The sequence below is a fragment of the Equus caballus genome, chromosome 19 (assembly GCF_041296265.1).
Source record: "Equus caballus isolate H_3958 breed thoroughbred chromosome 19, TB-T2T, whole genome shotgun sequence".
Classification (NCBI taxonomy): Eukaryota; Metazoa; Chordata; class Mammalia; order Perissodactyla; family Equidae; genus Equus; species Equus caballus.
The window spans coordinates 47633058-47654233 of record NC_091702.1 but is presented as its reverse complement, the minus strand read 5'-3'; the positions used below and the strand labels follow the sequence as shown (position 1 = coordinate 47654233).

General features: G+C 39.0%; 1 protein-coding gene across 4 annotated transcripts in view; it reads left to right on the top strand.

Annotated features, from left to right (window-relative positions):
* The first annotated feature begins 76 nt into the window (after positions 1 to 76).
* SLC15A2 (solute carrier family 15 member 2) overlaps positions 77 to 21176 on the top strand; it is a 35810-nt gene continuing 14710 nt past the window's right edge. Inside the window, exons 1-14 of one of the 4 annotated variants that reach the window (XM_070242735.1) lie at positions 77 to 150; positions 529 to 638; positions 2018 to 2205; positions 4052 to 4139; positions 4741 to 4882; positions 12786 to 12878; positions 13997 to 14096; positions 15914 to 16004; positions 16276 to 16353; positions 19003 to 19085; positions 19513 to 19599; positions 19773 to 19862; positions 19954 to 19998; positions 21040 to 21072. In XM_070242735.1, the coding sequence (XP_070098836.1) occupies positions 596 to 638; positions 2018 to 2205; positions 4052 to 4139; positions 4741 to 4882; positions 12786 to 12878; positions 13997 to 14096; positions 15914 to 16004; positions 16276 to 16353; positions 19003 to 19085; positions 19513 to 19599; positions 19773 to 19862; positions 19954 to 19998; positions 21040 to 21072 (1161 nt within the window). In that variant the 5' untranslated portion in view covers positions 77 to 150; positions 529 to 595. Of the gene's footprint in view, positions 151 to 268; positions 318 to 528; positions 639 to 2017; positions 2206 to 4051; positions 4140 to 4740; positions 5029 to 12785; positions 12879 to 13996; positions 14097 to 15913; positions 16005 to 16275; positions 16354 to 19002; positions 19086 to 19512; positions 19600 to 19772; positions 19863 to 19953; positions 19999 to 21039; positions 21073 to 21176 lie in introns of those variants that run through there. The other 3 variants (XM_001500375.6, XM_014732861.3, XM_023623666.2) reach the window with 3 other exon arrangements.

The following is a 21176-nucleotide window of genomic DNA, read 5'->3' as shown; positions in this document are numbered from 1 at the left end:
GAAGAGTTTCATCTAAACAAAAGAGTATCAGAGAACCAATGCCAATATGCTAAAGTTCAGTATTTGGGGTGCCTATGAGCACAAATGAACTGGTGCATTGCATGCAGCTGCTATTCCATCTGCTCTGCCAGATCAAATGCTATCCTACAGGTACGAGGCCAGAGTAAGGGTAGCCACTGACAATTAGATCTTCAAGCCAGGGGCTGGCCTGGTGGCACAGTGGTTAAGTTCACAAGTTCCACTTCCCGGCAGCCCAGGGTTTGCCGGTTCAGATTCCAGATGCGGACATGGCACCTCTTGGCAAAAGCCATGCTGTGGTAGGCGTCCCATGTATAACGTAAAGGAAGATGGGCATGGATGTTAGCTGAGAGCCAATCTTCCTCAACAAAAAGAGGAGGATTGGCAGTAGTTAGCTCAGAGCTAATCTTCCTCAAAAAAACCCAAAAACATTTAGATCTTCAAGCCATCTGTGCCTCTAGTGGTTAACTTGACTAGTAACTTTTGACTGTTCATTTGTTTTGCATCCAGAGTCGCTAACCAAACCGGATCAGAAAGGACACTACCTCCTGAAAGAATAACTACTGCTTAATCATTAATGTCACAGCCAGGAATGAAGCTGGACTCTTCTCTGGATAAAGGTTGGTGGGAGAGAGGGGGGCTGAGGAGTGTAACAGAAGCTGAGAAGACATGGTCAAAGTCTGAGGGAGAGTTTAGGGAAGAAAGGGTCGAGTTTATGCTGGCCTTATTTGTCAATAAATTACTCAAATAGGTAATGTAAGAATTTTGTGAGGGATAGAGTCGTACATTCTCTCTCATATTCTCAAATAAAATAATTCGTTCTCCTGTTTTCTGGCTTCCCTGTTTTAGTCCTCATTTTTCTACAGTTCTCTGGCCATCCTTTTCCTGTTTCTTCTGACTGACAACTAGAAGGGCACCATGCTCTTGTGTTCTTCTTTTGCCTCTTTGTCTCAGAGAAAACAGTACTGTATAAAATGCATCTGTCGTCGTCATGCGTATTCTCGTTCCTCCTCTGACAAAGGCTAGGTATACTTCTGGAGTCACTTGGGAGTGTATCCACTGAAAACTAAGGAAATGGATGTTTTCAATAGTACCTAGAAAGTAACTGGCTCATAATTTTTGTTCAAGTTAAATTTTATTTATTAATGAAATGATGGATTCATCTTGAAGTGAGAAAGTGAAAACACAGGGAATGAATTTATCAAAGGAGAAGAATGATTCTCGAATGTACATCACCAACTCTTTCTCTCATTTTCTTTACCCCAACCCCTTAATTGCTTATAACGTATTTCTAGCTGAACTTTATTATGTTGAAAACCAAAATTAACATCTTTTCTATCTCTCCAAATTAAATTTTGTGATGACTTTCCCTCTTCTATGCATTTCAATTCCCCTACATTCCTGCATTTCTCTTGCCATAGCCTCCATACCTGAATAATGACCATAGGCGTTACTGATACTAATCTCTCCCATCTGTTACAGCATAGCAAAAATTCCAGGTCTGCCATTTTCTGGCCATGTGACTTTGGACAATTTACTTAACCGCTTGGGACATTAGTTCCTGTAAAATGGGGATAGTAGGAAGAATTAGAACATATATACACACACACATATATATATACACACACACGTATATCTATACAGAGATATAATATATATGTAATGCATATATATTAACTTGCCCATAATAGGTGTTGAATAATTGGCTACAACTGTTACCCTGAAATTAATTTTTTAATCTATTCTCCAGGCATTATATTCTTAAATGGTCTCTGTTCATTTGCAGTCGTCCAGCATTGTGTGGTCCCATCTTGTGATGTGTCGTTCTCACTTCCCCATGCTCTACCTTTTACATAATCCTTCTTTTGAACTAGTCTCTAAGACCCAACCCTTTCTTTTCCTATAGCTTTCTGCTTTGCTCTGGGCTAGGCAGTTGCTGAAGCCTGACACCCACAGGGTTAAACCTAATTGCTGAAGCCACCCCCTCTTCCCCTCCCAGTCCCCCTTTTCACAGTAGGCTGGCAGCTGTCCCAACTGCCTACCGAAGCCAAATGCTTGAGGAGAGAGAGTAAGGAGCCAGCCATGAATCCCTTCCAGAAAAATGAGTCCAAGGAAACTCTTTTTTCACCTGTCTCCACTGAAGAGGTACCACCTCGACCCCCCAGCCTTCCAAAGAAACCACCTCCGGTGAGTCCTCAGGTTCAGTTCTGCCTCTGACAGTAACAGACTTGCTCTTTGGGTTCCCCTGCTTGGCCTCTGGAGCTTCAAGCTGTTCCGTATAAGGGTGTTAAAAACTATTCTTGCTTGGAGTTAGGATTAACCTGATAACCACATCTGAATAGAAGTTTCCTTTGCTTAGGAGAGGAAGCAACAGGAGGAGGCAGAATTCTTCCACTGGGATCCAGGACTTTGCTGCATTTCATTGTATATTCTGAGATTCTCTGGGGTAAAAGAAAAAGCAATTTGAATGTCCAGGGAAACTTGGCAAGCACTCCTGTCTGGAGAACTGTGTGCGATTGTTCCTTCTTTACCAATCTAAAAACTCAGCCCTTAGTTCTCCCTGTGTGCAGAGTCTTTGCTGGACACCAAGAGAAGTTTTAGAATAGATGCAGTCTCTGCTACTATGTGTCTAGTTTACAGTAGGAGACAGGACAGAGAAACAAAGTAATAATAATGTTTTATATTATATACTTGTTAAAACACTTGCAAATTCCTTATCTCATTCAATCTTCATGTCAAAATCCTGTAAGTGGAGAGGATATAGTAGTAATGGCCAGTCTTTACTGACTTCTTCCTATGGGCAAAGAGGTGGTAATATTCTGGAGAGAGTAGTTTCTTTGGAATAACAGAACTGAAGCATAAAGACAGGTGTAGTGACATGGCTCGGGTCAGTATGTTAACACAGCCAGTGATACTGTTACATAACTAGTCAAAGTGTGTTAACTAAACTCCAGGTTGCATAATTCTCAAGCTGTGAGCTGGGAAGGTAAAAAGCCCAGTTAATTGTGTCTTTCAAGCAAGTTTTTAACACATTAACATATATTAATATTTAGGAAGGTTGTTTATATATATCCATACTGGTAAAAGAATGAATACATTAATTTATTACTCTATTTCTTTGTCTGTCTGTTTATTTATATCTCTTCTGGTCCTGAAGAATTTAAGACAGCTTACAAAGATGTATATACTTCTTTTGAATGAGAGGCAATAAAAATCTCATGATAAGACTTGACTGTCCCAGGACAGACATCTCTCTCTCTCTCTTTCATGTTAGCTGGGCTATCGTAATGGGTAGAGATTTGAAATAAAATATGATATTCCTTATATTCTGACTGATATTGTTCATGAAATAGCATTGTCCTTTTAATGTCCAAGAGAATTAGCATGAAAATGTTATAGAATCTCTTTCATAGGAGCAGTGGACATTTAATTTTACAAGATTTAAGAACTCTCTGCCCAAGGTCAAGGTGATCAATTAGCTTCCCTTTAGGAGTCTGTACCAGGCTCTGTGCCTGGCTCCAGCAGCCTCTGAATGGGAAGCCTTCATATTGCCAGGATTCTTCCCAGCATGGTGAACAGGGCAGATGGGGACAAGAGAGGTTAGTCCCACACGGTGAAGCTAAGCAGGATGCTGGCATCTGAATGTGACTGCTTGGATATCAAATCCTCCAGAGGCCAACTCTTTGTTCTGTTCCCAGAAATAAGTATGCCTATTCTACCCAGAGCCCCAGGCTTTTCATTTAGTAGTTGTAGGAAGATGAGGAGGTCCTGGTGTCTCCAATCAAGGAATGTCTGAGCAGTTCCATGTTAAACAAATGAGGAACAAAGTAATATTAAAAATAGCTTCTATTATTCCTAAATCAGCATTGCAAGCACTTTTAGTGTGATCATAGCTGTTTCATGACAAATAGGTGCCATTGCTTCACATTATTTATCATCGTAATTTAAAGTGAATGGTTTTTTTCTGTTGTGGAGTGATCTACTAGTTTAAATAAGGGAAAAGAGCTCACGCTTGAACATTTTTGTTTCACAGAAAATCTGTGGCTCCAACTATCCCCTGAGCATTGCCTTCATTGTGGTGAATGAATTCTGTGAGCGCTTTTCCTATTATGGCATGAAAGGTAATTTTGTATCCCAGAGTCCTACTCTTCTCCACTCACCCTCATCCTGTGTTTGTAACAACCTGTTTACACTTACTTCCCTTACTCACTCTTTCTGCCTTCATTCAAATTGATCCTTTCCTTTGGCCAAGACTGCCAATAAATGCCTCATGGGATTTCACCTAGTAACTCATACAGGCCAAGAGCAGAAAGGCCTACCAGAAACCAGAACACAGCCTGTGAGAATATAAGTGGGAAAACTCTCATCACTTGAGTTCCATTCTTCATATCTCTTCCTCAGGTCTATGAACTATATTGTTGATGGGAAAGAGAAGGAAGGGATATTGGAAGCACCATGTTATCTTCATGATTGGGCTAAATGATGCTATGGGTACACATAGCCTAAGGGAAGAGTATTGCATTTGTACATTAAGCATAGCCCAATTCACTCCCACAATTCCCATGGGCCCTGCTTCTACTGCCCGGCAGCCACCCCTCAGTCACTTTGCTGATAGGAGAGTTGAAGGTCAAGATCACCTTGAAAGACCAGACATCAAATATACTTCTCCTCCATAAGTCATTTTCATGCATCGTCTTATTTTGTCTCCTTTTTTCTCCTCAGCTGTGCTGACCCTGTATTTCCTGTATTTCCTGCACTGGAATGCAGACACCTCCACATCCGTATACCATGCCTTCAGCAGCCTCTGTTATTTCACTCCTATCCTGGGAGCAACCATTGCTGACTCATGGTTGGGAAGATTCAAGTAAGGAAGATGGGAGGTCATATACGCAGAAGTTTCACAGAGTAATTGTGCAGAGGTTATCACTTCTAGCCTCTTGCTTCCAAGAAAGAACATACTTACTCATCCATGGCAAATAAGAATCTCTCTAAGACTGACAACACAGAAAGGTTATGTCTCTTCATCGTCAATTTTTCCTATATTTTTACATCCTTTTAAGTCAGGAGTTTTGGGGGTTTTTCCCCTTAAATCTAATTTTAATCTTCCATTCTGTAATTTAAGACCAATTCTTGTTCTAATCTCAGGGGCAATATATTGCTACCCACCAGAAGATTATAATTTTAGAGACCTCAGTGTAGTTGTTTGATATATTGTCCATCTCTTCTCCAGACTGAGTCATCCCAACTCCTTAAGTATCTTCTTGAGTTTCCCTTTTCAGCTCTTTTACCATCTCTGTTTCATTTCTCTAACCTCTTTCTCTGGTTTCCTTCTTAAGAATATCATAAATATTTTCATGAGTTAGATTAATGGTCTATCCAGTTCAGTATCTTTTAAGTCTCTGAAAATAACACCAAGAGACATTTATGGGATAATGTTATAGTTGTCCCCTATAACATTATTCTTAGAGGCCAGAGATGGATCTTGGATATTCATCACCCAATTATTTTCTACGGACTTGTCATCTATGAATTTGTCTAAACTAGCATTTCTCAGAGTGCATTCTGTTGAAAATCAGTTATATAGGATATAATGAATGTTATGTAGAAAGATAAAGCTCTCATGGTCAAATAAGTTTGGGAAATGCTCGACTGAACAAAGCTAAAAAGTTTTCTTTACTGCTTGGCTTTTTTTTTAGTTTGAATTTATTTATTGAGGCGACATTGATTTATAATATTGTATAAATTTCAGGAGTACATCATTATATTTCGCCTTCTGTATAGCCTACACCGTGTTCCCCAGCAAAAGCCTAGCTGCCATCTGTCACCATACACATGTGCCCCTTTACCCCTTTTGCTCTCCCCTCATCCTCCTTTCCCCCGGTAACCACCAATCTGTTTTCTGTATCTATGTGTTTGTTTATTTTCCACATATGAATGAAATTACGTAGTATTTGGCTTTCTCTGTATGACTTATTTCCCTTAGCATAATACCCTCAAGGTCCATGCAGGTTGTTGCAAATGGCAAGATTTCATCTTTTTTATGGGTAAATAGTATTCCAGTGTGTGTGTGTGTGTGTGTGTGTGTGTGTGTGTGTGTGTGTGTATTATCTTTATCCATTCATCCATCAATAAGCACTTAGGTTGTTTCCAAGTCTTGGTATGAATAATGCTGCAATGAACATAGGGGTGCATATATCTTTTTGAATTAGTGTTTTTGTGTTCTTTGGATAAATACCCAGAAGTGGAATTGCCAGATCATATGGTACTTCTATTTTTAATTTTTTGAGAAATCTCCTTACTATTTTCCATAGAGGCTGTACCAATTTACATTCCCATGAGCAGTGTACAAGTGTTCCCTTTTATCCACATCCTCTCCAACATTTGTTATTTCTTATCTTTTCAATAATAGCCATTCTGATGGGTGTGAAGTGATACCTCATTGTGGTTTTGATTTGCATTTCCCTAATAATTACTGATATTGAACATCTTTTCATGTACCTATTGACTGTCTGTATATCTTTTTTGGAAAAATGTCTGTTTAGATCCTCTTCCCTGTTTTTAATGGAGTTGTTTGTTTTTTTGTTGTTGAGTTGTATGAGTTCTTTATATATATTAGATATTAACCCCTTATCATATATATGATTTTCAGATATCTTCTCCCAATTGGCAGGTTGTCTTTTTGTTTTGCTGATGATTTCCTTTGCTGTACTATGCTTTTTAGTTTAATGTAATACCATTTGTTTCCCTTGCTTGAGGAGACACATTCAAAAGGATACTGCTAAGACTGATGTCAAAGAGCATACTGCCTGTGTTTTCTTCTAGGGGTTTTATGGTTTCAAGTCCTACATTCAAGTCTTTAATCCATTTTGAGTTAATTTTTGTGAATAGTGTAAGATAACGGTCTACTTTCATTCTTTTGCATTGGCTGTCCAGTTATCCCAGCATCATTTACTGAAGAGACTTTCCTTCCTCTAGTGTATGTTCTTGATTCCTTTGTGAAAAATGAGCTATCCGTAGATGTGTGCATTTATTTCTGGGCTCTCAATTCTGTTCCATTGATCTCTGTGTCTGTTTTTGTGTCAGTACCATGTTGTTTTGATCACTACAGCTTGTAGTATATTTTGAAGTCAGGGATTGTGATGCCTCCAGCTTTGTTCTTTTTTCTCAGGATTGCTTTGGCTATTTGGGGTCTTTTGTTGTTCCACACAAAATTTAGGATTCTTTGTTCTATTTCCATGAAAAATGTCACTGGGATTTCGATAGGGGTTGCATTGAATTTATAAATTGCTTTAGGTAATATGGACATTATAACTATGTTAATTCTTGAAATTGATGAGCATAGAATATATTTCCATTTCTTTGTGACTTCTTCTATTTCTTTCAACAATGTCTTATTGTTTTCAACATACAGATCTTTTACTTCTTTGGTTAAGTTTATTCCTAGGTATTTTACTCTTTTGTTGTGATTGTAAGTGGAGTCATATTCTTGATTTCTCTTTCTGCTATTTCACTATTAGAGTACACAAATGTGACTGATTTTTGCTTGTTGATTTTATACTCTGCAACTTTACTGTATTTTTTTATTATTTCTGATAGTTTTTTTGGTGGATTCTTTAGAGTTTTCTATATATATAAAATCATGTCGTCCATAAATAGTGACAGTTTTACTTCTTCCTTTCCAATTTAGACCCCTTTTATTTCTTTTTCTTGCCTAATTGCTCTGGCAAGGACCGTATATAAAAAGTATAAGCCATGGTCTTTTTCAGTTATAGAATAAAAGACTCACATACATGACAAGTACTTTCATTTATTTTTTAAATGACTTTCTTTAAAATTGAGGATGTGTAGTTCTGGGATTTGGTGAACAATAGCTTCCTGCCTGTTTCAGAGGAAATTTAAAAACTTCCCCTTGTGCCCTCAATCTCAATCCTTTTTGAGGTATTTTTTAATTTATTTTTATTGAGGTGCAACTTACATAAAGCAAAGTATACAAATCCAAAAGTCTTAAGTGTACAGCTTGATGAAGTTTCACCTATGTATCCCCATCACCTGGATCACTCTCCCTAGGGTCTTTATACCCTTAATATTCCCCTCTCTTGCTTTCAAATTCTCCTTGAGAGACAGTCTTTTCCTGTACCTAGAAGCAGGTGCAAATCTCTGATAGCCTTAAACAAACAAACAAAACTATTGTTAACCCTTCTTGTCCTATCTTCTTTGTCTTATTACCAGTATCTCCAAATTTTAAAAAGAATCATCTATAATTGTTGCCTTCCTTTCTCACTCTTCATTATCACTCTTTAGGGCAGAGTAATATAATGCAATGCAATAGAACCCAATTCAATTCAATTTAATCTGATCGAATTTAATTCAATAAATGTTTATCGAGTACTTTCTTTTTGTCCAAAGAAGATGGGAGATAAAGAGATGAATTAAGACATAAATACGTGCTTCACATTGTTCATGTTCAACTAGCTTTAATAAGAGCAGATTGTGCTGAGTACAATAAAATGTAGTATAAGTAGTCTTTTATCCTATTGAAATTCCTCTCTCCCAAGATCACTGATAATGATCTCTTTGTTAACAAATTGCAGTTGTCTTTTCTAAATTCTTGTTCACTTTGAACTTGTTTTAACATTTCAGGCTGTTTATCACTCCTGTACTCTCTAACCTTCCTGGGCTTCTCCGTCACTCCTATCCTCTTGAAACTTACTGGGCTTCTCTAACCAGTATTTTCTCGTTCTTTTTCCCTTGCTTTTTTGGCTTCTTTCTTATTTGGCTTCTCTTTTGTCTTTTGTTTACTTCACTCTACACTCTTTCCTGAATGTAGGCATTTCCCCCAGGGTATATCTTTTACTCTCTTCTCTTTCTCCAGATTCTCCCTTAGCAAGCCCAATGGTGTTAATATTAGCTAGATACAGACAGCTCCTCAAACTCCGTAATCTTAACCTGTCACTCAAGCTCCAATATGCATTATGACTGCATATCGGCTTTCGTCTCCCGGATGTTCCACCTCATCCTCACTCACCAAACCTGTTCTTTCTCCTGGCATCCCTCTCCCACCTCCAATCAGTTAATGAAATTCCACCAGTTCTATTTCTATAATATCTCTCACGTTTATCCCTCTTCAACACTGAATGCTACTGCCATTAATTGCCACTACCCTAGTTTTGGTCTTCATTGCCTCTATGGAAATGGACACCTAAAATATTTTCACTGCTTCTTATATCCTTTTCTTACAATTGAATCTATACCCTACTGCCCAATTAATCTTCTTAAAAGAAATCTCTGTTCACATTACTATTCTGCTCAAAAATTTCTACTGACTAACTCATTGTCTACTAACCTCATCCCAATTTACTGTTCTGCTCTTATTGTCATACTTACTCCCTTTCAAGAATGTCCACTAGAGAAAAACTGAATACTAGTATTTCCCCAACAATAGCCAGTGGCATCTCTTTTCCACGTCTGCTTGCACTGTTTCTACTTCACGGAATCTCCTTCCTCTCCATCCTTCCACGTCCAAACCTTTTAAGGCTCAGTTCAAATGCTACCTACGCTATGGAGTATTCTTTGCCCCTCACTTTTTACTACTCGCCAGAAGTAAACTAATCTTCTCTGAACTCCTTATTTTTTACCCTCTTATGGCATTTACCAAACTCTGTCTTATTATACTTATTTGTGTATAAATCTAATATCTTTTTTCAAATACGGAGAGGAGATAGTCTCATTTATATTTTTATCTACAGCACCTAGAACAGTGCATGGTAAGTGTTTCAATTAATAAATTTATTTACCTTCAGATACACAAATGTAAGCACAAGACTGAGCATAGATGTGGGCAGGCATGAAAACGATTTTGCTTTTGTTGTGGGTATTGTGGTTGCTTCTTAAATAACAAAACTCTTTTGAGGATGTATTGGTATCTCCTTCAGAAAAGAAGTGAGTTGGAGAAAGCATAGATACTCGTTCTCCTATTGTTTGTGTGTGTGTGTCTATGAGTCCACATGTACAAAGAGAATAACAGCATCCTAAGAAAATAGCATTTGAAACTGCCTTCTCACCATATGTCACCCCTGCTTTCCTTAGGTTGGAAAATCAGGAAAAGAGCAGGTTTTTCTCTTCACTCTCTTCTCTTAACAAAGAAAATGAGCACCCAGGATCCCTGGCTCTTGCACCGTGTGAGGAGCTCCCCATGCCAGGAGAGAAGGGAAGCTTCCTTCTGGGCTACACAAGAAAGAGTAGCCAATAGGCACACAATGGAAAACAAAAGTTATTAAGCATGGATATGGGCTTTTCATGATTTCCATAAACGTCTACTGACAGGATGCTAGGATGCTATTTTTGATGTCAAGTTTCTTTTAAGAGAGAAAAACATTTTTAGTTGATTTTTATACCCTGTCACCCAAAGCCTATCAGTCTGGACTCTTGACCTTGGCAATCACTTACAACCACTCTCTTAAATGTGTTTATTGCCAAATATTCTTTTGGATGCCCTCCCTACACTTCTCCTTTCTCTTTCTCTGAGTGAGTCTATAGCGTATCCTTTCCCTCTCCCACCTTTTTTGTCATGTAAGAGCTGACCCTCTTTGTGCTAACTCTCTTCCTCTGCCACCACTGCACGTACTCCTTAGTTCCTAAACTCTAAATAAAAATGGCTCTTGTGGTAAAATAAAATTTAAAACTTCTTCCCCTTCCCTTTCCTTTTTCCACGTTAACTTCTTCATGATAAAACTGAAGGAACACTGGGCTATGAGTCAGAAAGTAGAAATTCTAGACCTAACCCTAATACTAATTAGAATGCCACTTTAGGAATTACCTTTGACCTCCCTGGATTTCACTTTCCTCATCTGTAAATGGAAGATTGGTCAAATCTATCTAACACAATTCTATGTCTTATTGTTGGGATTACAATGACCCCAATGACCCCATTTCAAAGGCAGAATCTCGAAGTCTCTCTTGATTTTTTTTTTCTTTTCTTGAGGAAGATTAGCCCTGAGATAACTTCTACCACCAATCCTCCTCTTTTTGCTGAGGAAGACTGGCCCTGAGCTAACATCAGTGCCCATTTTCCTCTGCTTTGTATGTGGGACACCTGCCACAGCATGATTTAGCATGGCTTGACAAGCAGTGAGTAGGTCTGCACCCAGGATCTGAATGGGGGAACCCTGGGCTGCCGAAGCAGATGTGTAAACTTAACTGCCGTGCCACCAGGCTGGCCTCCTTGATTTCTTTCTCCTTCTGTTGAAGTTTCCTGCCATTAGTGTCCTCTCTCATATTTATTTCCTAGACTAATTCCCTGAGTCTTTTACCTAGAAGATTGCTTATTTTCCTTCTAAGCCACTTACACTCTCTCATTCCTTTAGTCCAACTATATGATATTGCTCTGATCTCTACTCAGTCTCTATTTCTCTAGCTCAGACTTCTTTTGTTTTTTCTCTATGACGATCTAGCGTAGATCATCTCTTTTGGGTTCATGACGGCTGGACTTGTTTCAGTCCTTTTTCATTCTCTTCTTTCTATTTATTCTTTTTATTCCACTGAACAGAACTTTTCTCTAGAAGACACTACAAAGCCTTTTGTGAAAGGCCCCCTCCCCCTGATATTAATTAACCTTTGATTAGTCACCCAAATTCTTATTCCCTACTTGCCATTATAAACCCTCTAATGTCCTTTCCCTGGAGAGCCAGATTAGAAAGATTAGGCATTTAGAATGAGAAATCCACATCCTGAGATTTCTGGCATCTCCAGCCTCTCTCTGATACCTTCATTCATAGTATATATCACTACATATGTTCTTATTGGAATTCTTCACTTTCCTACTACCTATTTGCCATTCAGGTTTTTTGGAAAAAACAACACAAAAGGAAATCCTGAACAACTGCATGATCTCTTTTTAAAATTTTTTTGCTGAGGAAGATTTGCCCTGAGATAACATCTATGCCAAGCTTCCTCTATTTTTTAGTACACGGGCCACCAGCACAGCATGGCTGCTAACAGAGCAGTGTAGGTCCATGCCTGGAAACCAAACCTGGGCCGCTGAAGCAGAGCATGCTGAAATTAACCACTAGGCCACCAGGGCTGACCCCCAACTGCATGATCTTTGTCACTGGACAGTCTATCCAAAGTCCCTGGCTGCTTTCTTACGCTTGGTAACTTATCCATGAAGAAACTGCAGTGGGGATTACAATTAACCCAAGTGTTCAAGTGACCAGGCTGAACCTGGGAGCCCTTTACCTCTGTATATACCCAGTGGTTGGGTTTAGAGAAAGTTTTTTGTGTTAGCCATTCCTTTTTCCTGTTTACTTAGAGTTATTCTTTGACTCCTGTCGATTTCTAGAGCCGAAGACATTCCTTGAGAAGACACCTCAGGTCAAAACATCCTGTTCTTCTTGTTCTCCTAACTTAAAACACCATCACTTGTTACAAATCCATCCCGGTCTTAACTTATCTGTACAAGAGCCGGGATGCTCTGTGTGTGTGTGGGCTGAGTCGGGGGAAAGGAGAGGTCAGGTATAAGAAAGGAGCTTGAAGGGAATGTCCATTACCTCTGACACTACCGGGTAAAGAGTTGCTTTCTCTTTCTTTAATTAGCTCACTTCATTCACCATTATTATTTCTATTTGCATTTCTCAGGTACTTCTTTCCTCCTCCACCCCTTCTTCCTCCTATTCCATTTATCCTGGCACTGAGAACAGTATGAACTCTGTCTGTACTACTCAAGTTTCTGAATTCTATTTATAGACTGACTGAGTTAATTCTCTCAACAGGACCATCGTCTATCTCTCCTTGGTGTATGTGCTTGGCCATGTGATCAAGTCCTTGGGTGCCTTACCAATACTGGGGGGACAAATGGTACACACGTGAGTAAAATCATGGAATAAACTGAACTTTTCTTCCATTAGACAGGTAAATGTCTCATGCATTCATTACAGATGATTTTCTGTTTTCTTACCAAAGATGTCCCTTTATTTTCCAACTTACAGTTTTATTACCAAATTGGTTAAGAGAAACAATTTTTTTATGACCAGTTTAACTCTTTCCTACTTTATCCGAGCTCATTTGTTTTTACTAAACATTTGGGGACTTGTAGAATGCCTGGTTAGTATCCTCTTCGTAAAAACTCTTCATATGTTCGAAGACGATCAATAAAATCTATACGCCCTCCATATTCCCTCACCTGTTCACCCACCCATACATCTGTACTTTACCAGGGTTAAAAAAAGTCTGTAATATTTCCTTATAATACATTGTAGAAATTATATTCAAAGCTTGGATTATTTCCATTTGTGTGTAGTTCCATATATTCCAATTGCTCTATCCCTCTTTACCTAAACTATGATGTTTAAGGGACCAGAGACATTTGATAGATTCTGATATCTGTCTGTTCAGTCAGTAGAGAGGACTACAGTTGTTCAAGAGGCAGGTCATACACATTCATGCTTATAATGTGCCTATACATGTATTTATCCTTTCAGTTAAGAATTTTGTTTGAAATTTAATAAATATAAGATACCTCCTTATTGGTGTACCACCAAAAATCAGTGACACTTCTATTAATTAAGATGAATTTTAACATTTTATTTTGTGTTAGTAAGGATATGTGGTATAAGAATTCATAATGTCTTTCTATTGAAGTGTCCCTTTGACTAAGATAAGATTGAGAACCAGTGTTTACCTTCAGAGTTCCTTCAGTATCTGTTTTTCTCTGTGGCACACAAGGGATAAATGGAGCCATCAGGGATAAAATCTTTCCATGCAATGCATACTTTCTGGCACAGGCTCAAGGGTCATAAAGACCAAAAGTCTTCCTAGGTCTCTCCTAGGAATGAAGGCAAGTGGAAAGTGCCTGCAGGGTAGAAATGTGAGGCGGGTGGTGGTGGTCCTTGTATACATGTTTTTTTCTCCTTTAGCTCTATATTCCATTTCTACAGCTGTGTTTAGTATCAAAATGGTTAGTATCCTCACCTCTCCATTTCAGAGTCTTATCATTGATTGGCCTGAGTCTAATAGCTCTGGGAACAGGAGGTATCAAACCTTGCGTGGCAGCCTTTGGTGGAGACCAGTTTGAAGAAAAACATGTAAGAGTCCTGTTATTTCTGTATATTCAAAAATGTAGAGCAGACATTAAAAGAGACACCTGGCAGGTAGCCATTTTCCAGGATTGAAATAATCCACTGGTCAGACCATATCTGAGGAGTCATGTTCAATGCTTGTTCTTGTCATTAATAGAGAGAAAAACATGTTTAAAGGAAAGTGACCCGGTTGGTGGATGGACAAAAAGATGCATCTTATGAAGAAAGGTTGAAGGAAATGGAGATGTTTAGCCTAGATAAGATAAGAATTAAAGAGAATATTATAGCTTTCTATAGATATTGGGAGGATGTCAGTAATTTAACTGGAGGACAATGAGTGAAAGCTATAGGAAATCAGCTTTCTGCCTGATGGAAAGAAACACTTCAAATAATCAGTTTGACGTAGTGAAACTCTCACTTGAGGTATTTAAGAAGAAATGTGGTAAGCACTTCGGGAATGGGAGGTGATGAAGAGTGGAGAGATGATTTAAGCTTCCCTAGCTTTGAGAGTCTATGAAAGGGGAAAATGACAATTTAGAATAAAACAGGGTGAGTCTCTATAGATGAACTTGTCTGGATAGTCATTCCCTTTTCCACTGTCAATGGGAAAAGCAACAAAAAAACCCCACATGAATAAGGTAAAAATGGGCTCATATAGGGATGCAGTGACAAATAGGCAAGGGAAATAGTCTATTTTTAGGTTAGCCAACATTTCTGGTTTCCCCCTTTTGCTCTCAGTTTTCTTTCTTGGCTGTCTTCATGCATCTATTCCCTCTTCTATAGCTCTTTATCATGTTTCAGGTTTTGCTCTCTCTTCTTACTTTCTGTGTTTCTCTCACCCTTCAGACCTTCTGAGTTATCATTTTCTATTCTTTATCTTTCTGGGAGCCCATAGATCACAATTGCTTGCTGACTTTGGAGAAATAGCCAAATTTGGAAAGTGCAATTCTATACACAATGAACTATACAAATAGATGAGTGGAATAAGGTTTAATTAGATGAGAAGAGGAAGCAAAACACACTGTTCATAGAAAATGGGGAAGGAGAGATTGTGCTAATGTGTCAGGAAAAGATCTGAGGTGCCAGAAAGAAGCACAGTCATTTTCAATGAATAAAGCATCAGCAACTCTACTCAAAAGTTACTTTACTTGATAACTACTCCACAAAGATATTTCAGTAATAGGACAAACCCACTTCCAAGTTTCCACCACTCAGTCTAAGCCCACAGACTTCCTTTTACATTCTGTGGCAGACTTCCCATAAGCACTCGGTGAACTACCCTGCTTGAGCAATAGTTTACTCCCCTGTCCTATGTTCTAGTCCTATTCCTACCACACATTCTACAAAATCTATTATGTAACTCAATCAATCACTTAATTAATTCAGTCAATAAACATTTATTGAGTCTGTAATGTATGTCAGGTGCTATGCTAGGTACTGAGGATTATAGTAATGAATAAGATATGATTTCTTCCCTAAAGGAACTCTCAACCTACTGAAAGAAACGGACATTTAATGCAAAGAAATTAATATTAGAATAGATCTGTATAGGACACAGTAGTGGCATAGTGTACAGGATGATCATCTCGCCCAGGGAAAGGGGTAAAAGAATATTAAAGATGCTTGTACTGGGGTTTGGAAGATGGGTAAATGTTGTCTGGGCCCAGCCAGGTGTGTGTTAAAATATCTGGTATGATACTCAGACACCGTGGAGGCAATAGCTGAATCTGTCTCTGTGTATGTACCTCCAGCTTAGTCTGAATGTAAGGTGGGGATGGAGCTTTGAGGCACATCGCACTGATGATTTGTCGTGTTTGTTTCAGGCAGAAGAACGGAGTAGATACTTCTCAGTCTTCTACCTCGCCATCAATGCAGGGAGCTTGATTTCTACCTTTATCACACCCATGCTTAGAGGTTAGGATCTTTCCTGAGGGGCCCTGTTTAAGGCTTTACTCTGGCCAGCCAAAAATCTGTTCAAGGCTTCCTCTATCCATCCTCTCCTTTTATAAAGCCTTGAAAGTCTGAGAGAATTTCTTATAATCTTGATTTGTCTGGTCCAAAAGAAGGATTGTGAATTAGATGATGGGAGGAAAGAGGGTGGCTATGTCTACGAGCTCAGAAGCTGAGCTTGCAGAATAGAACATCAAAGACTCAAGATTCAGGGTTACTGCTTTTTTTTCTTTAGGAGACGTGCAATGTTTTGGGGAAGACTGCTACGCGCTGGCTTTTGGAGTTCCAGGATTGCTTATGGTGATAGCTCTTGGTAAGTGCAGTGGGGCAGAGGAAACTAAGAACCACTGATGCCTGCCACACGTAAAGCATCATGTAAGCTCTTCACACAAACTATTTCATTCAGTTCTCTCACACTAACCCTATTAGGTAAGTCTTATTGTAAGAATTTTCCCTAGACATTGGAGATAAATTAACTGAATGAAGTCAGAAACTTTAAAAAAAAGGTCATAATACATAACTAATAAGAAGTTTCCTGGAGAGCTTTAAAAAAGACTGATCCCTGGGCCTCATGTAGGACCAGTTAACTCAGGATCTCTGCAGGATAGGCCCTGAGCATCTATAATTTTTTAAATGTCTAGGTGATTCTAATGTGTAATCAAGGCTGAAATCCACTGCTCTACACTGTAATATGTCAGGAAGCACAGAAAATACTCCTTCTCTCAAATTAGCTTATGTCATCTGATAGTTATTTATCTGCTCATTGGAAGACATTTTTAATTCTTTGGGCCTTTTAAAGTAGCTTTGCTCTTGAGAAAAGAGAATAAGAGGAGGTGGAGAAGTAGGTGGAAACTGATGCAACTTCGATCTTGCGGCATTCTCTTTACCACCAAGAACCCAGTAATGGAAGAGGAAGGGTGATGTGTGTGTTAGTTTGTGCAGTCTAAGGGGAAACTTGGACATGATTGTTTCTAATCATTGACCTGGAAACCTGTTCTCACTCTGAGCCTTTGGGCGACACCCCCGTGGAAGATATCCAGTCCAAACACATAAAAAGCTCAATGGAGGAAAAAGAGCCCAGAAACACAATATTCAGTCTGATTTTTTTCTACCGGGGGAGGGGTGGGGCTAATAGTAATATTCAGATTCTAATTCCAATTCCAAGGAAGTTTATGTGTTGTTCCCAGAGAGCTATGATAATACATTCCTTGCTTCCTTCTTCCTTTGAAGCCAAACATTTCCCCAAACATTTCCCTGGTTTCCCACTGATTAGTATTATGGATCATTAGTATCTCTGAATCATTGCACAATAATAATATTTACATAGCAGAGTAATTATGAAGATCAAGAGAGATGCTATAAGTAAAATGTTTTATAAATTACAAAATGCTAAACAAGTGTTAGCTGTCATTATTAGCTGCTTCAATTTTTTGGATACTAATAAATAACTCAATCCCCTTGCCTTTCACTGTAATTTAATTTATTCGTTTATTTTTTTCATTCATTCATTCAACAAAGATTTATTTAATGAGCTTAATATGTGTCAGGTTCTGTGCTAGGTATTGGGGTCACACTGGTGAATTAGACAGCTACAGAATTCATGCTTTCAAAAAACTTATATAGTCCAGACAAGTAAAGACAATTTTACAACATAGCATGATCAGTGTCACAACTGGGAAGTACAGAGAAAGCTATAGGAACACATAGAAGGAATGTCTGACTAAGACTCTGAGGTCAGAAAAGGTTGGCCTAAAGAAATGGTATCCAAAGGATTAACAGCAATTGATCAAAGAAGAGATTAGAAGTGAAACAAAAATAGCACACGGGATCTGTAAGACTAGGAGGTGAAAGAGCATGACATATTCGAGGGCCTTAAAGGCATTCAGATCACCTGGAGCATAAATGAGAAAGATAAACAGAAGAAACTGACAGAAATCAGATAAAGAAGGGCCTTTTAAGTCACCACAGAATTAGAATTTTATCAGGAGGACATTGGGGAGCTACAAAATGATTTCGAACAGAGGAATGATTGTTAGATTTTTATTTTTCGGTGGTGTTTCTGACTGTAATGTGGAGAAAGGATGGGTTAAAAGTGAGGCAAGGATACTATTTATCCTGATTACCGAATTTTTGGCACTCTCTTAAAGTTTGTGCTCAAGGGGAGTGTCTCACTCAGCTCACCCCAGTCCCAGCCCTGGTAGAGCATAGATTTTTGAGTCAGACAGGGCTCAGGTCAAAAATGCAGTTTCTGGCACTTTCTAGCTATGTGATCTTGTACAAATTGCTTAATTTCTTTAATCTTCAGTTTCTTCGTGTGTAAAATGGAGAGAGCAGTACATATTTTGTCAGGTTAAATCCGTTAATGTACATAAAATGCCTAACACTTTACATGTGATAATAAACCTTCGACAGATAATAATAACTACAGGATAATAATGGATTTGGGAAGGCCTTTCATGCCAGGAGTTTGAGCTTATTAGGTAGGTCCTGGAAACAAGGGTTTAATTTGGCATCATATAAAAGAAGAAAGACAGCAGGGACTGAGGAACTGATTGGTGCCCATTTTGATATTCCAGGGTAGAAGCTGTGAGGTTCTAAGCAAGATCCATAGTGGTGGCAATACAAGAGGGGGCAGATGGGAAATACATTGAAGAAAGGATCAATACAGTTGGTAATACATCAGATGTAGAGATGGAGAAAGAAGCGTGAGGATTTAGAGATGACTTACGTTTCTGTGATTACAGGAAGGTCTCAGCGGATATCTATCTATCTTAACAATTGACCATTTCATTCTGCTCTTGGCTCCCATAAGTTTATAACTCCAAAGTCAGGAAGTGAAGTCAGTTTCCTCCTTTTACGAGATTTGCCAGTCACTCCTATGCTTCAGCAGTCTGTCCTTAGCGTGGATGTACTGAATATGCTAAATGAGAAGCTAAGAACCTTGTTTTTGTATCAACTGCAGTTGTGTTTTTAATGGGAAGCAAAATATACAGAAAACCACCTCCTGAAGGAAACATAGCAACTCAAGTTGTCAAATGTATCCGGGTAAGTCCATAAACTGTTTACCTGCCTTTTCAATCAAAGGGAAAGAGAGGCAATGCTGAGATACAGGCCTTCAAACATGGATACACATTTTTCTCAATGACCTCTGTTCTACTTCTGTGCCTTTTGGCAAACTGAGATTGGTCAGTCTTCCTCTGTGCCTCTACATAAACATTAGGTAAAAAAAAATAATATAACCACTTTTCTAAATTGGCAAAAATCTTCTGAAATGTAATTATATATGTTGCCAACAGAAAATAAGGCTAGATAAAATTATATGTGAAATATTCTGAAATTCAGTGTCTCATGAAATCAAAGAGTTGGAGTAAGTGGCTTAAAGTATGTGTGCTTGAGGGAAGGGATAATGAGTTGGAAAAGGCAGGGGATGGTTTCGTCTTGTCTCTTCTCTGATGTCTATGCTCTTTCCTAGTTTGCTATTTCCAACCGTTTCAAGAACCGTTCTGGGGACCTTCCAAAGCAACAGCACTGGCTGGACTGGGCAGCTGAGAAATACCCAGTAAGTTGGAACTGCAAAAACACCTTATGCCTCCATGGCACCTTTCCCAATGTCCAAACTGATCCATCCTGCTGCATTTGACCTCTTCTCTTACTGTTCTGGGGCATTTCTACTCTGAGCAAAAAAAACCACATCTAGCAATTCAGTCTGCTCCTTCTTCCCCTTTGTTGCAGAAGCAGCTTATTATGGATGTGAAGGCACTGACCAGGATACTGTTCCTTTATATCCCATTGCCCATGTTCTGGGCTCTTTTGGATCAGCAGGTAATAATAGTTCTTTTGAAAGCTAGCTCTTCTTCCAGCCCCTTCCTTCTCACAGAAAGGGATTTCTCATAATAGCATCTGTCTGCCCTAGGGCTCACGATGGACCTTGCAAGCCACCAGGATGAATGGGAATTTGGTGAGTAGAAGAGATTTTCCATAGAAGTCTATTTTTTCTTTGTAATCCATATTAAGGAAAAGTTAATTTCTTTGTGTTTTTCCCTGATAACTGACTTAAGATCATGAGAGAGGTGCCTTTAACATGAAGGTACTGAGAAGGCAAAGTAAAGAAAGCTGGTCTAGAAATAAAAAACAGAATCTTATCTTTAGAAATCAAGAACATAAGGAGGGGAAAGGTTTAAAGGTATACAAAGAAGTGTTGAGAGGATGGCTAGGGGATTGTTTTCTTCCATCTGAGCCTGCCTGGGGCACAGCAGGGACAGGTTTGATTGCTGCTACCACATACTTGGCCCCGTCTCTCAGGCAGGGGTCACAGCAGAGGACCTGGAAGTGGGATATTTCGTACATAGATATGGAAAGAATGAGAAAGGTGTAAACATTGTTATGTCTTTTTCCAACCTCCATTCTTTGGCAAACTCAAAGTTGCATCTCTGCTCTCAATTGTTCCACTTCCTAGATTATTGTACTGTTTTTCTACCATCTCAGTTGTGAAGAGGGCAGGGTAGAATGATGCCAGGGTCTTATTAGCCGGTCTATTTGGAGCCTGCCAAATAGAATTTTACCTTTTCCCTTCCTCTGGTTGTCCAGGATTACCATGGTTGTTCTCTTGTTGACCCCTTGGAGAACAACTTTAGAAAGACTGTGCGTCAGTGGGAATGTTCACTCCAACTATGATGTCTTGTACTTCACCTTATAACCACCTATAACTGCAGTTACTGAGATTAATAAAAACACACTGACTCTGTTCTCTCTCAAGATAATGAAAGCATAGTACACAGAAAAGAATCTTCTCCTTAGGCACACCTGCCTTCAGCAAGCATATCCTGACACCATTCTCAGTCTGTTCCCCCACATACTCTTACAAGCATGACAGGGGTCCTGAACCAAAGGCCTGATGGATTTTGTCTTATGCTTCTCACTTGCTAATTAGCAAGATTGTTGATCTTGGCTTTTCTCGTCTTTCGCCACCATCTAAATGTAATTTGTTATAATGTTGCAGGGGTCTTTTGTGCTTCAGCCCGACCAGATGCAGGTAGGAGACCTCTGTAGTCATGGGGGCTTATTCTTTGCTCAGCTATACCCCTACCTGTACTACTGGATTACCAGTCACAATTTTATGTTTTCCATGCTGAGGAG